The 15,705-nt window shown below is 37.2% G+C and overlaps 1 protein-coding gene across 1 annotated transcript in view; it reads right to left on the bottom strand.

Moving 5' to 3' along the window:
• The window catches only part of COX10 (cytochrome c oxidase assembly factor heme A:farnesyltransferase COX10), a 110,463-nt gene that overhangs the window by 23,724 nt on the left and 71,034 nt on the right, over positions 1–15,705 (bottom strand). Inside the window, exon 5 of the mRNA XM_081965886.1 lies at positions 14,205–14,275. Coding sequence (XP_081822012.1) covers positions 14,205–14,275 — 71 coding nt within the window. The remainder of the gene's footprint in view (positions 1–14,204; positions 14,276–15,705) is intronic.

Genomic DNA, 15,705 nt, shown 5'->3' with positions numbered 1-15,705 from the left:
TGTTTTCCATACAAAAAGGTTTATTACCATTTAACAATTGATTTCTGAGGCAATATATTATAAATGCAATATATTATATTGACTTTTTAATAAATTAAAACTCTTAGTGTAAAGGCTATTAACAAGGAACCGGTTTGAATTTTTATTCAGAAAACACATGAATAAAAATTAAGAAATTCTGAGTAATAGCCAACCTTTCACAGACAGACCTTTGCTCACATTGTGACTTTTTTGCTTCCCACAGTAGCTTGCTCACCATTAAATTGTTCCCAACCCCCAGGAATAGTTCTTTGTGGATTCTGAGGGTTAAAGGAAAGAGAGGTAATCGGTTTCACTCTGTTACATCAGGAGAAGATGCTTGTAAGAAACCATCTTTTAAAAGCCACTTCTTTAGATTACTGCTATTAAAAACCAATTCAACTGACAGAAATGTGGCTGAGAAAAACAAATATCTCTTGGATTCCTGACATGGCATTTTTAGTCCAAAGTTGCCAGCTTCCTTTTCTTCGCAAAGAAATTTGTACTGGTTACGTTAAAATATCACATAGCTATGTAAATTCATTTCTTTCTTTCTAAACAAGGAAACAGATAATATATGACATCCCAGCTTTGCTGTCAGGGAGCATATAAGCTGTTGTTTGAAAATGTAATTGACCCTGCATCTTAACCAAACTGTAGTCAATTAGTTTTCCCAGACCTTAACCAATCTCAGTTGCAGATGTTCCATTTCCTTTGCCCAGAATTACAGACGTTAGCAACTTTATAAACAAATCAGCCTAGTTTAAAGCAGGCACTTATTTCTCAAAAAAATAACCTCATCTCTCATTTTTACAACATTGTAACCATTTTTAAGAATACTTCATTTCTTTCTTAAAAATCACAAGCTTGTATGTTTGCATTTTTACAAATTTGTATTTTTTGTATTTTTAAATTTTGCTATACTTACTATTGCTATGGCTTTTTTGCTGTTGCTATTACTATTGCTATCATTGTTTCTTGTTTTTTCATACTGGTTTCTATTTATTTATACACCTCCCATAAAGCTGCCATTACTGGTGATTTAGAAGGGCAACAACATTATCACATTACGGTGACTGATGATAAGGTAATTAATAAAAAGATATTTAGAAAAATAAAACAGTGAAGAGAACAATTTATTTAACTTTCATTTTTATATTATTTTAACAGTTCTCAAGATACTCTCTACTGCACTAAACTTACAAGATAAGATATGATAACAGAAACAGCATGTTATGTATTTTTTCCAGTTGCAAAGGGAGGAGAAGAATGATATCAATGCAATGAGGCCTGAATTTATTACAGTTTCATTGCTGTAGAAAGACTTTTCATTATTTCAGGGTTACTCTTAGATAAAATGAACAACAGTTACAACTCAGAAATTCTATTTGAAACACAGTAGTCCTAGACTTATGACCATAATTGACCCCAACATTTCTGCAAGAAGTTGTTAACTGAATTTTGTCCCACTTTCTAAACTTTCTTGCCAGTTTGTTAAGTGAATCACTACAGTTGTTGAATTAGTAACACGGTTGTTCAGTGAATCTGGCTCTCCTATTGATTCTGCTTGTCAGAAGGTCACAAGGTGATCACAGGACCCTGGGACACTGCAACGGTCATCAATACATGCTAGTTGCCCAGTGATCGCATAACCATGGGGATGTTGCAGTGGTCATAAGTGTGAACAATGGCCGTAGGTCACATTTTCAGTGGTGTTGTAACTCTGAACAGTCACTAAATGAATGCTTGTAAATTGAGGACTACTGGCAATCTATACATCCCCTGCAGTTAGTTTCAACTCATCATTTGATTTGTAGAGGATTTTATATAACAGGAGTCCCCAATTCCCAGGCCCTAAGCCATTCAGAACTGGGCTGCGGAAGCAAGGAGGGGGGGCACAAGCTTGTACATCCCCACTTGTGTGAGTGGCAGGTGAGCGTGTGCGCTCCATTTGCTTCTCCCCCCCATCAGTCCACAAAGCTGGAAATGTTGGGGTGCTGTGTTCTATAAGGCAACATAATTCTGAGAATGCAACTACATTGATAGAGGCTTCACTCTATCAATCCCATAACTCTGTCTTCTTACCGTATGAAATTATGTACATGAATTCTTATTCACAACCTGCAGAATAAACTATGTATTAATAGCATACCTCTTATTTATATCCTATCTATACCCAATAGGGTTGGTTATTTGACTGAATCCCAAGAAATTGAAAAACAGAAAGAAATGAAAAACAGAAAGAGAATGGTTGGGATTCAAATCAGGGAGATTCTGCCATAAAATACTGATCCTACTTGTTCTTAGATAACAATATCATAACTACTAATATATAATGTTACAGCTAATGATAGTGAATATATTCATCATCATTCAGTTATTAAGTATCCCAAACTATAATTGAAGGATGGCATAGGAAATACTAACAACATATATTATTTTATAGTAGAATGTAAAATAATGCACTCAAATATAAATAATATAATAACTAGAGTATACTAGTTTTACCATCTCCCTTCAATATTATTTTTTATGGATAGGATGTCTATTTTCTATTCAACCTTTCCTACATTTAGGTTTCAATTATTTCTGTTTTTTGCACATTATCACCTTTTCTGCAAGAGGTGTGCATCCTTTTAAATATTTGTGCAGGGACCCCGAGCAGATCATTATAAATTTTAAGTAAAGCAAACCAGCATAGAAATGAATATACAAATCCCATTACCAAGATAGGCCCCCTTTCAGCAAACATTATTAGAATATAAACTGTGATTTTTTTTTTATCAAGTAGATTCCAATAAAATGGGTGAGAGAGTTCTTTGTGTATGTTAGTCTCTGGAATGCAAGTTCTGCAGCAATGACTATGCTAGCAATGCCTAATTAAAGTGTAAACCCTGGTATCTGACTTGCCAAGTTGATAATATGTAAGCTGTCCCTTGTTTAAAGGCCTAATAAACTCAACCATTTATAGAAGAAATGCACTTTTTACGTGACTTACTGCAAATAGAATTTGAGTTGCAAGCCATTTAGCATCTGAGACAGTTTGGTAATGGACTTGCTGAGTAGTGTCATTTTTGAAACTACTTGGCACATGTTGAATAATGGGCCACTGTTGGTAAGATAAAGTCTTACAAGATTAAAAACAGAGGCAGAGTGCCAGGGAGTTGGATTGCCTTAAAGCAAAATGTATAAATACAAATGTAAATAAATTTAATAGGCTCCATAAGGAGAGTCTATTCTCAGACAAATTTTATTACTTAACCCAACCAAATGGATATTTTTGAGAATATATATCCACTTGTTTTCTGGTCTCTTAATTTTTAAGAAATACACATTTTTGCTTATTGTTCCCATAACAAAAAATCAAATCCTTTTTTACTCATGATCTGTAGGCATACCTTTGCACATTTCTTGACAACAATAGGAAGCATTTTGTCATTGTCTGCTGCCCGGGTTCCCCAGTTTCACCCCCCAGCTCTAGTTCTCTTAAACTCTTTCCCATCCAACTGTTGACCCAGCATAGTTTCCAAGCCCTGTGAAGATCAGTTTATTTCTGCCAGATAGTTGACAAAATTATTCGCCTAGGTTGCCTTCCCTCTAGTTCCCAATGGCTATTAAAACACCAAGAAGCAATTTAGAGCATCTTAGATCTTGCCTAAGAATTCAATAGAGGGATCTGCATCTTCTGATGTGAACATTCTTCTGAGTTTTGACACACATAAAGCTTAAGCTACTATCCTCCACAGCATACCCACTGGGGTGTCTTGAGTCAAATAACACAGTATCATTGTGGGTGAAAGCAAGAATTTTTCGCATTCATAATTATTATATTAGGAACTGACTTTAGTGATATTATTAGAATGAGTGTTGATGTCTAAAAGCTTACTTGGTAAGAAACTCTTTGTACTTTTTAGTCTTTTGTATTTGAAGGGATTTTCAAATTGATCAACTTTCAGATTGATCACCATGAAACAAATAGTTATGTAAAACTATATTTTAAGAGACTCTGATGTTACTTTCCATGCTTCTGAAGTAAATTTTTGGTTCAAACATTCATCACTTATAATTGCTACATATATATTCTATCGTGTATTCTATAATGATATTCCATCATGATAAAGAAATGATTTGACTTGATTTTATTTTTACTAGTGTAACAGCTACTGTTATGCTAACCTACCAATGTTTTCTTAGCAAATATATTCATGCATATCATATTCATTCACATTATCTCTATCCCCAGTAAGATTTTAAAAGCCATTACTGGATCTTCCATAAAATCACAGAACCAGTTTTCTTAAATTTTTTGGTTGATGCTTTTAATGATGAATTGCCAAAACTCTTATCATATTATTTCATACTACAAAATGCAAACATATACCCTCTAGTATAACATTACATAGGTTTTCTTTGAATTTCTTTCTACAATGTCAAATACAGGTTTCCATTAAGGAGAGGGAAATCTAATGTTGGATTTCCCCTTGAATTTTAGAAACTAACTTTTCACAGTAACAAAAAAAACTATGCCAGCAAATCTTAAAATAAGCAGTTTCATAGTGTTTATCTAAGTTTAAAGCTTTGCTACCTCAGTACCACCCCAATAATAATAATAATAATAAAATTAGGTTCTTATATTAATATTATCTCAGCTCTTATTGATTTTTCTTCTGATATAGTATGCTGTATGGAGTTCAGAAATATATTTATTGACAGGAAGAGAAGATTATGAATAATTAAAACTGTTGAACAATAACATTGTATGAACAGATAATATGATAGTTATTGTTTAGAGTCACAGAACTGTCTGCTTGCTTGTGAAATAATAGTTTACTTTTTTTGAATGGACCACCAATGTTTCTCTTTTTATTTCTTTTATACATACTATCTCTTTACTCTCTTACTTCTTCTCTCACCCCTTTCTCCATCTTCTCTTAGTTTTCTGCCATGCCCACTTACACAAAAGTGTCCAATCATCTGTGAATAGAAAGCTTGTGTTCAACTATTTCATACATAAATGGTACTGTAGGGAGTGGGCAGGATTTTGACTGAGTCCAAAGACGCTCATACTGTTCACTATCTCCCCAAATGCAGAAAATATTTAAGTCATCTTAATAAACAATCTCACACTACAATAGTTGCATCAGGGTGAAAAAAAAATAAGGTGTGTACATTTTCCTACTGACATCTGTTTATCCAGATGAATTAGCAAATATCTTATATTGACATATCTACCATAGAACTATTTTTAGTTGAATATCACAACAGACTCTAATCTAGGATTCGACTTTGTCATGGCTGCTTTTGAAGGGAAAAAAGTTGCCCTCCATTATTTCTCAACAAAATTGAAATGGCAAAAATGCTACATCCCAAAAGTTTACTTATATCAGAGGTCACAGTGAAAAGGATTATAGGATACAATTGTTGTTCTTCCTCAAACAGTTAGGCTCTAGCCCCTGCTGTGTTGTGACATAGTAGGCTGAGACAACTCCATTAGGAGTGTGTATCGCTCCTCAGCAGTAGTCTTCAGGAGCAGATGGAGGGCTATTTACTCAAATGCACCATGACTCCTGGCTTATATATGAGCATCTGGGATGTTTCCTAACTGGATGTGGTGCACAATGTACTTAAATTGATCAAGTGTCCCACATGCAATTAAAGGCCTTGATAAATAATACCATGGCAAAGGCCTCACAGTTGAATTGAAAAGCAGCAAAGCGTGAGGGTCAAATGTTTCCGTAGGATTTCTATTTAACACATGCAATTGCTTATAATGGAATGTCCCTACCAACTTGCAGCAGTCATTTTCAAGAGAGCATAACCAAGAGTGCACTGAATAGACAATGACTTCTGCAAACATTAAAGTAAAGCCATTTTGTATATATAGGTTCTGTGCTAGAACTTAAAAAAAACCCAGCATAGCACAAATTTACACCCCAGAATTATAAATTCTGATCTGAGAAAAGCATACAGATCTTATATTGTCCATAAACCAAGTAACCTGCAGACGATGGGGTTAAATAGCCACTGCTGCTGCAGACAGTAGGCATTATAACATTCTATTAATCCACCCTTTGATGTGGGTTTTATCTCCTCTAAACTATGTTCTAGACCCGTGATGGCGAACCTATGGCACGCGTGCCACAGGTGGCATGCAGAGCCATTTGTCAGGGCACGCGTGGCTTTGCCCTGTCAGTTCCAGCGCGCATGCGTGAGCTGGCAAGCTGACCTCAGCTTTCTTTTCGGCCATTTCTTTGCCCTTAACTGCTGCTTCTAGCTCAGGGAGAACAGATCGGCTGAGCCCGGTTCTCTCTCTCTCCTTCCTTGGATGGATCTGGTGGAATGATCAGGCTTTCTTGCTGGGCTTGAGGAGGGGGGAGGCGGAACTGTTGCCCCAGCCACCTCTGGGTGGGCAGAAACGATGCAGGGCAGGAAAGAATCCGGTCTTGCCAGAGACTAGAGAGCCCATGCGGGGAAAGAGGCAGGCTGACTTGAACGCAGGCGGGCGGTTTGCTGGCATGTCCTTTGCTTGTTGGGGGTACTCCCATTGGCCCTTAGTGATGGGGAATGCTTTGTCATGCAGGCGAAGGCTGGGCCCACCTCTGCAACACGCAGGGGGCTCCCCGCAGCCTCGGCTCATACATGAGTCAGCTGCCCTGAGCTGGTAGAGGTGGTGGGTGCGGATGGGCGTGCGCTAACCTTCTCCCCATTACCATCTCACCTGCCCGGCTTGTCCCCCCCCCCACTGGCTCCCGAGTAAGGAGGCAGAATGTCCTCCTCCATGGGAGAAAGACACAGAAAGGGTGTACGGTAGGGAAGCAGATTCCTACAGGTTTGTGTGAGAGAGAAATATCGGACTAGTGGGGGGAGGATGTTTCCCTCGTTTGCTGCAGGAGCAGTGCTGGGCTGAAGCACCCAGCTGGGCATTTGGAGCTTCCCTGAAATCTCCCTCCGTGGACTTGAGGGGAAAGCCCCCTTTTTCCCCCCTTCTCAAATTGCAGGAGAGCGGCACCTCTCATCAAGTTGCTGAGCGCGCTGGCTAGCTAGAGAGACTAATCCACCAATCAATAAACCCTAATCATAGCCTCGGCCCAGCAGGTGGGTAGGCAAACAGGTGCTCTCTCTCTCTCTCCCTGGCTCGCTTGGACTGCTTGGATTTCTTCGCTCAAGCGCCACGGTGACCCACGCACCGGCCGGGTGTGAAGCGCTGGCCGCAGAAACGAGAAGCCAAGCTTGGAGAGCTAATCAGAGGTGGTGCACATGCTCCCTCCCTCTCCTTCCCTCTCTCACCAGGCACACCACAATTTGAAAGGGGAAAAAGGGGGGGGCATTTTTCCCCTTCAAGTCCACGGAGGGAGCAGCGCTGGGCTGAGGCGTGGGGAGCTTTGCTTTGTTTTCTTCCTCTTCCTTCTCTACAATCTGTGCAAAACATTCAGTTTCTAGTGCAGCCGTTGCTCTCAAGTTACCTTGAAAAGAACTCAATATTTTCCCCCTCCGAGTCAAACACTCTGTTCAGAGCGCCTTCAACGCCCGACTCCTTTTTAAAATTCCTATGAACAGCAGTACATACGTTCAATTGTATCTTTTTAATCGTCCCCTGCTTTGAGCTTTAAAGGAGAGGCTGGGCTGAAATCTGCAAAACACTCTTGAAGTTTTGCCATGACTTTTTGCAAAACTGTCAGAGTTATTATTCCCGTGTCAGTGAAAATGAAAAGCAAAGCTCCCCACGCCTCAGCCCAGCACTGCTGCCTCCGTGGACTTGAGGGGGGGGGAAAGCCACCCTTTCACCCTTCTCAAATCACGGCATGCCTGGTGAAAGAGAGAGAGGGAGGAAGGGAGGGAGAGGGGCCGAGGCTACAATTAGGATTCATTGGCGGATTAGTCTCCCCCGCTAGCCGGCAAGCTCGGCAACTTGTTGAGATGTGCTGCTCTCCCACAATTTAAGAAGGGAAAAAAGGGGGCTTTCCCCTCAAGTCCACGGAGGGAGATTTCAGGGAAGCTCCACCTCCCTCAGAATGAAAATGCCCGGCGAGGCACTTCAGCCCAGCGCTGCTCCTGTAGCAAACAGGGGAAACCCCCCCCGTCCCGGGAACCTGTTTCCCCACCGCACACTCTTTCTGCGCTGGTGGAAGGCGCTGGACATTGGGGGCATTGCACTTGCAACCGCCCGCCAGCCACCAGGGAGACCGCCGGTGTTGCCAGGTGCCTCCTGGCACAGTTGAGCCGCGCTTGGCTCAGCGGTGTGTTTGTGTGTGTGTGTGTGTGTGATGAGGCTTCAGGCCAGGACCGCATGAGCACGGCCGCCTCACCAAGAGTAGCGTTTGTTGCCTCTGAAGGCGGCGAGGAACAGCAGGCGCTGCAGGTGCAAGTGCAAGGTGCTGGAAGCCTCCAGAGGGCCTGGGGGGGTCAGGAAGGCCATTTTCACCCTCCCCAGGTTCCTAGAAAGCCTCTGGAGCCTGGAGAGGGCGAAAAATGAGATCGCGGACTCAAAAGAGGGTGGGGTTTGCATGCGCATGGGTAGGTGGGGGGGTTGCATGCGAATGTGCATGGGGTCACGCACATAGGATTATGGGTGTGGCATGCCCCCCTGCACTCCCCCCGTTTTTGGCACGTGATGCCAAAAAGGTTCACCATCACTGTTCTAGACCAAGGATTTTCCTTTCACTGACTATTATGCAACTATCTAAATGAGAGAAGCGAATAAGTATTCCACAGCTTACAATGCAAGGGGAACATTTTCACAAGTAGTTGGACATGTCAAAATATAAAGCTATCTTATTAAATCTTTGGTTTACCACATCAGCCAATGTCAGCTTCTTACTTTTAAGTGAAAACATGCAGAAGAAAAGAAACTCAGCAGGGTGGAATATACTTAATTTTATAAAAATTACAAATGTCCAGGATAAACATTTGAAGAAAACGACATTGTCTCTCTAGAACTGCACTATTTTAAAAGGGAGCACTCCCCCTTTTAACAAGCATGAAATTAAACAAAAATATTTGCAGTTTCAGTTAGAAGCCAGTTACTCACCAACAGATATTTATGAGACAACTGACATTTGAAAATCCTCTGTGAATTGTGCTTTAAGAAGCTGGCAGTGCAAGTACGTCCCAATGACTTGAAATGAACAAGAGGTGATGTTTAGCAGTTGAGATTGCTCCATTTGTATTAGGGTAATAAAGGCAGACATTATTCATATGATAAGAGAGGTCTGTCATGCCATGCACTTGCAATGAACTGCCCAAAGAAGAATGAGATATTTGGCACTGTGAAAAAGCTCTTGATTATTTAATACAAAAGGTTATATTGCCACAATAATCATGCTTTTGTTTGTGCATCTGTTTTTATTCGGAAACACAAATAAATTTTTATCATTACACAACAATATATATGATTATATCTCAACCTTTTGGCACACAAGGTAAATCTATAGGAAATCTTTTGGGATTTCTGCGTTTCAAGTGCCATGCAAATTCAATGGTAAAAGTCTAAGAAAAGTTTTGAAAAACACGTAAGGGAAACTTGAGTAGCACTTTATTTAGATAGATTTGAATCTTATCATGTCATACAAACTCACAATCCTAGTTTGTCAGAGGATAATAGGCAGAGTGGAAAGGAAGTTTACCAAGGTGGTAAGTTGAGACTGGGTGCTTAACAGAATTACTTTAACAAACTATCAAATGTCTATGATAGATTGTCAAAACTACTTGAGAATAAAATATGCCTAGCAAATATAAATGTTTCATTGTCACCCGGTCAGAAGTGATGGATTTACTATCCTAATAATAATTAGGAGTGTAATGCTTTCATAAGGATCACATTTGTTACTGCTACATCCAACTGGCTTCCTTGATGTCATGTGGTGGAGTTATGCCAAAACTCTCATACTTACAGTGACTCATTTCACAAGCTGTGAAAGAATAAATAACTTGAACAATTTCCTCAGCCTTGGGGCAATTTCTGGTTGGAACAATTAACAAGATCTCTTTCCCAAATTATAGTTTACCATGACAGAGAAATGTGGCCCAATGTTATCTTATATTTATTCTGCATAATATTTATCATGACTATGTCAAAAAAGGCAGCTATATTCTAAACAAACGAACAAACAAATAAAGTAAAATAACATTAAATCTAAACTAGTTTCAAAGTTTTGTCCATTATAGCTCTACTATAAACAAAAACAAAATAATGACGCTAGATTGCACAATAATCTGCACAAATAATTTAAAAATCCAACGGATTTAATAGTTGTAGAGAGTAGGTATCTAACAGAGCTATGAATTCAATCAAGATTCATCAATTTATGAATCAAACATAAAATCAGAACAGACAGAAACAAGCTGTTTTTGTCTAAAAAGTTTGATAGGATGTGAGAAGAGAGACATACAAACATGTGAAATGATGGAAAAATGAGACATTGATAACAAGGCTACATAGTGAAAAACCCTCCCTCTATTGGTCTGAAGACAGCAACATACATACATACAGTAGATGAGAAGGATATCAAAAGATTATCTGTACATTCATGATTCTTAAAGTGTTTTGATCAGCGACAATTGCACAGTTTAGTACCTTATGTAAAATCAAGACTTCAAACATTTTCTCAGTGAGTAGTTGTCTCTGTATTCACAGCATCAAAAAGTTAAAGTAAAAGAACAAGAACAGACTAGCCCATCATTAAATTTGATGAAAGTCAAATGTATCACAAACTCCCCCCCCCCCCCAATGCTTTGAAGGCATGCAAAATTCCTTATGCATGCCCCAAACATGTTTGGAATGATTCCCAGAATACACGATACCAACTTTTCAAATACAGCTATCTCTTGTAGTTTTGATTTGCCTTCAGTGTTAACTTTAGAAGAAATTAATAATAATAATAATAATAATAATAATAATAATAATAATAATAATAATAATAATAATAATAATAATAATAATAATAATAATAATAATAATAATAATAAAAGGAACTTTCAAATATTAGGACAAACTCCACAATAAAATGGATCTCATGCTAGGCATACTTTTGGCCAGCTGAAGAAATAGTGGCAGTTGATAGTTAACATGAAATCTATAGGCATTTATCATTTAAAGCTTTGTGACATTTTAAAGAGCATTAAACTGGCTATAAATACATGGATGAATGATTGCTTGAGACCCCCCCCTCCCCTCCTCAATGATTACAACAGGCATGGCAAAGAGGACAATTTAAATACAGTATATCCTATCTTTTTCTTTTTTAAATGATTTTGGCCAAATAGTGTATCTTTCAAATCCTTCCAATTTCGTGTAAATAACTATGTGGGCAAACAGGCATTTTATATATGTGCTTTAGCAATTGAGATCTCTGTCCCTGAATATATTTTAGAGCATTTTTCTGTGGGAAATACATGCAAGCACTGGATCGCCCGTGTCAGTTACTGTGAATGTAATTCAGATCAGAAAAAAATCCTTTAATTTTATCTGGGAATGAAAAAGGAGGAGTTTTATTTCATATATAGTTACCTAACCAAATTCAAAGACTAGAGTGAAGGGTATAGATCCATTTCACTGAATTTTGGCTGGGCTCAATTTTTGGCTTACTGTGTGCTCAACAGATGTTCTCATTAAAATTTTCCTCATGATGTTTTTAAAATAAAATTAACTGAACTTAGAAATCTATAATTAGCACCACCTCACAGAACAAATCAGAACAAGTTTACTAAAGTACTCTATTTACAATGAGGGTGAGTTTACCCCCAGGGCTTGCTTTACTATTTTGTTTCAATTTTCGTGTAATTTCATCCATCACTTTTCTTCAATCCTCCAAAGATGATGGATAAAACACAGAAATAAATAGGACCAACTGTTCACAGATGCCTAAGGGAAAACATAATTTTGTTATAAATAATTCTTGGCACAAATCATGGAAATGCTATCTGAAAATTGTTTGTTGAATAGTTTATGAATAAGGGCTTTAGTTTAAAGTTTGCAAATAAGGTGCAGCATTCTCCATCCCCCTAGAACTTGGAACTGAATCCTTTAAGAAACTGAACAGACACACAAGCAGAAATCAAGGTTGCTTTATGTTCAAACAGAAGCCTCCTGGGACCTTGGCTTTTTATTTATATGTATACACAGAGAAAAATGTATGCACAAAAGATGAGACATATTCAAGAATTATTTTTTGTAAAATCTTGGCAAAAAGTGTTACAATGATTTATAGGAGGATAACAATGTTCCATATATTGTATTTAGCAGCATACTCTCCAGGTCTTTAGATAAAGAAATAAGCAACTTTTGATACACATTCAGTCATCAGAAGTCACACTTCATTTGAAGAAATGCAATATTTTAAATGGAAAGTTTTAAAAGTACTCTACCATTAAATGTAATATGTATAAAATGACACAATTAAGATTTAAGACAGGAAGAGAATGCAGGTACCAATAGAAGTGAATATTTGGAATTCAAGGTTAAATTGTGGGGTCCTTAGTGCTCTTTGAACTTGGTGGTATTCTTGCAGATTTTTCATTATCAACTAGGTAACATAATCAGCCTTTTGATGTTAGGTTATACAGTGTATGATGATGCTACCTACTTTGGTAATGAAACGTCTGCAAGAAAACCACCAAGCTCAGAGAGCACAAGGACCAAACAGAATGCAGGCAACATGTAGGTAACAGTAGATAGGAAATAGCACATTCTCAGCTAGTTCCAACTACTGGAACTAGCACAGCACTGTCCATAAAAGTAATAGCAATATTTTATGTTACTTTTGAATAATTGTGTACGCATTCATTTTGACTCCAAAATGTTATCCTTAATTCATGGCAATCACAATTATATATTATTTATTTCAGAAACTGCCATGAGTCCTCAATCATTCTAATAATGTAAATCCCCTGTGATTTTGTCCCTTGCAATAGAAAACTTATTGTGCTTCTCTTCTATTATAACAGTGATGGTGAACCTTTTGGGCACCGAGTGCCCAAATCGGAACATGCATGCACGTGCACATGTGCGCATGCTGGAGCCCAGAAACCCAAAGACCAGCTGGCCAGAGTGTATGTACATGCCGGTTTTCTGATTTCTGCTGCATGCATGTGCACCGGCCAGCATGTGTGTCCACAGAGAGGGCTCTGCGTGCCACCTGTTGCATGCATGTCATAGGTTCGCCATCACAGTACTAGAATATCATAAACCAGTGATCAGGTATTATGTGATTTGTTCCCCAAATATTTAAAGACCACAAGCCTATTTACTTGTGTTAGGTACCTTACCTTCTTAAACTTCTTAACACTTGTGTTAGGTACCTTACCTACCTTAAACTTCTTAAAAGTTTCTTTAAGATTTAATGCAGGACAGTTTAATTTTTCTGGAAATTCACAAGTCCTAGTAGCATCAGCATTTTGATTCTAATGTTTATTTTTATACGAAAATGTTGAAGTCTGTAACTCTTAGTAAGTATATCTATAATGGCCCTTACATGAAATATGAACATGATGAAGTATTAAAGTATTAAAATATCTGGGCCTTATTTTTCTTAAATAGTAAGAAGAGTGATTCTTGAAAGAACTAATTTGAGGTGAATAGGACTGGTATTTAATATTTCACAGTTCAGCAAGAAAGAATACTGTTAGTAATAAAAACTTTCAGTAGAGACTATTCTAAGAATCATAACAAACTATCAACATTTAGATAATGTGTATAATTGTTTTCAGTTTTATGAAAAAAATGGTACAATGTTACAAAACTCAAATGCTGAAGATAAAAACTGATTACTTGTGTTAGGTACCTTACCTTCTTAAACTTCTTAACACTTGTGTTAGGTACCTTACCTACCTTAAACTTCTTAAAAGTTTCTTTAAGATTTAATGCAGGACAGTTTAATTTTTCTGGAAATTCACAAGTCCTAGTAGCATCAGCATTTTGATTCTAATGTTTATTTTTATACGAAAATGTTGAAGTCTGTAACTCTTAGTAAGTATATCTATAATGGCCCTTACATGAAATATGAACATGATGAAGGCAAGTTGATGTATTTCCTGGGTGACATTCTAAGTGTCAGAATCATCAAACCATTCAAAATGATTTCTTTCCATGTCTTTTAATCTTTATTTAACTAAGCATAAAGAAAGATTGAAGCAGCAATAGCAACAGTGAGATTCACTTCTACTTAAAGAAAGCATATGTGCAACCTTACCTGATCTGTCCTTGTACTAGTGGTCTGTTTTTTGTCCTGTTCATATTTGCATCAAATGGAACCTCAAAGAACTACAAAAGAAAAAAAAGAAAGAAAACAATTTTAAGAGATGCATTCAAATTGTTGAAAGTATGAATTATTTTTTTCAGATGCCTGGTCTTCATGCAAAGAAAAAAAATCAAGGCACAACTGAAATATTGCAATTTTATTTTACATATAACTTTTCCTACATTTCCTTAAAGGGCAGGGAAACTGTATGAACAAAAACTTTGGAAATAAGCCCACAAAATCCACTCCTCTCAGAGCTTTTGATAAATCTGACAATACTTCCATAAAAACACCTTTATTTCTTCTGCCTATTTTTTAAAAAATAAAAGTGCACTATCAAGTTACTTGTTTTAAAGATTAATATTGCAGCAATTTAAGATCACCAAAATTTGAGCCTGGTATCCCATCAAGAGTCACTCATTCTAGCAAATGCTATTGCTACTACTGATTCAAGAGAATCATTTTCCACTCCAGTCAGGGGGATTAACATGGCAGCTCAGCCTAATATAATCCTACAAATCCATTTTGCAAAGAAAACATGTCCTTTTAAAGCAAAATCTGGGGATACAAAAATGTCTATCATTTTTATTTATTCATGAAAACAATATAAAATAATTAGCAACAGGTTTCAGTAGGTATCAATCCTTTTTATGAAATTATTCATATGAATTTCAAAGATGACCTTGTGGTTGTTCCTTTAACAGAAGATCTTAAACATAAAAAAACATATTCTGTTGTCTGAAAGCGGTAAGGCTTGCGTTCACTATAGGCAGATGTTCACAGTTGCTGACAGAAGAAAATAAGTGAGGTATCAGCTAACTCATGCTATGCTTTCGGTCACTGCTAACTAATATTATTTGCTACGCACAATTCATTATCTTTTAAGTGGGGCAGAGAAGCAAATCAGTGCAGGAATTGTAACTGTAGTAGTTTTAACTGATGCCAACCAGATACAGGACAGGAATAAAAAAAATGGCAAAGGTTATGTTTGCACTGGCAATGAAAAAGTATTAAAATATCTGGGCCTTATTTTTCTTAAATAGTAAGAAGAGTGATCCTTGAAAGAACTAATTTGAGGTGAATAGGACTGGTATTTAATATTTCACAGTTCAGCAAGAAAGAATACTGTTAGTAATAAAAACTTTCAGTAGAGACTATTCTAAGAATCATAACAAGCTATCAACATTTAGACAATGTGTATAATTGTTTTCAGTTTTATGAAAAAAATGGTACATGTTACAAAACTCAAATGCTGAAGATAAAAACTGATTAAAGCAACTATTTTTATTAGATTGTTCTACTGGAAAAATATTATATTATATTGTATTGTATTATAGTATATTATATTGTTATATTGACGAATAGACAGATTTCTGTATTAGTTATTTATTCCATTATCAATAATTTTGACTCTCACATCTCCAACTAGTCACACCAAGAAAATATTTTATTA

Source organism: Natrix helvetica (assembly GCF_964273705.1).
Source record: "Natrix helvetica genome assembly, chromosome: 1".
Classification (NCBI taxonomy): domain Eukaryota; kingdom Metazoa; phylum Chordata; class Lepidosauria; order Squamata; family Natricidae; genus Natrix; species Natrix helvetica.
Note: the sequence above shows the minus strand (reverse complement) of the source record. Positions and strands in the feature narration are given on the sequence as shown.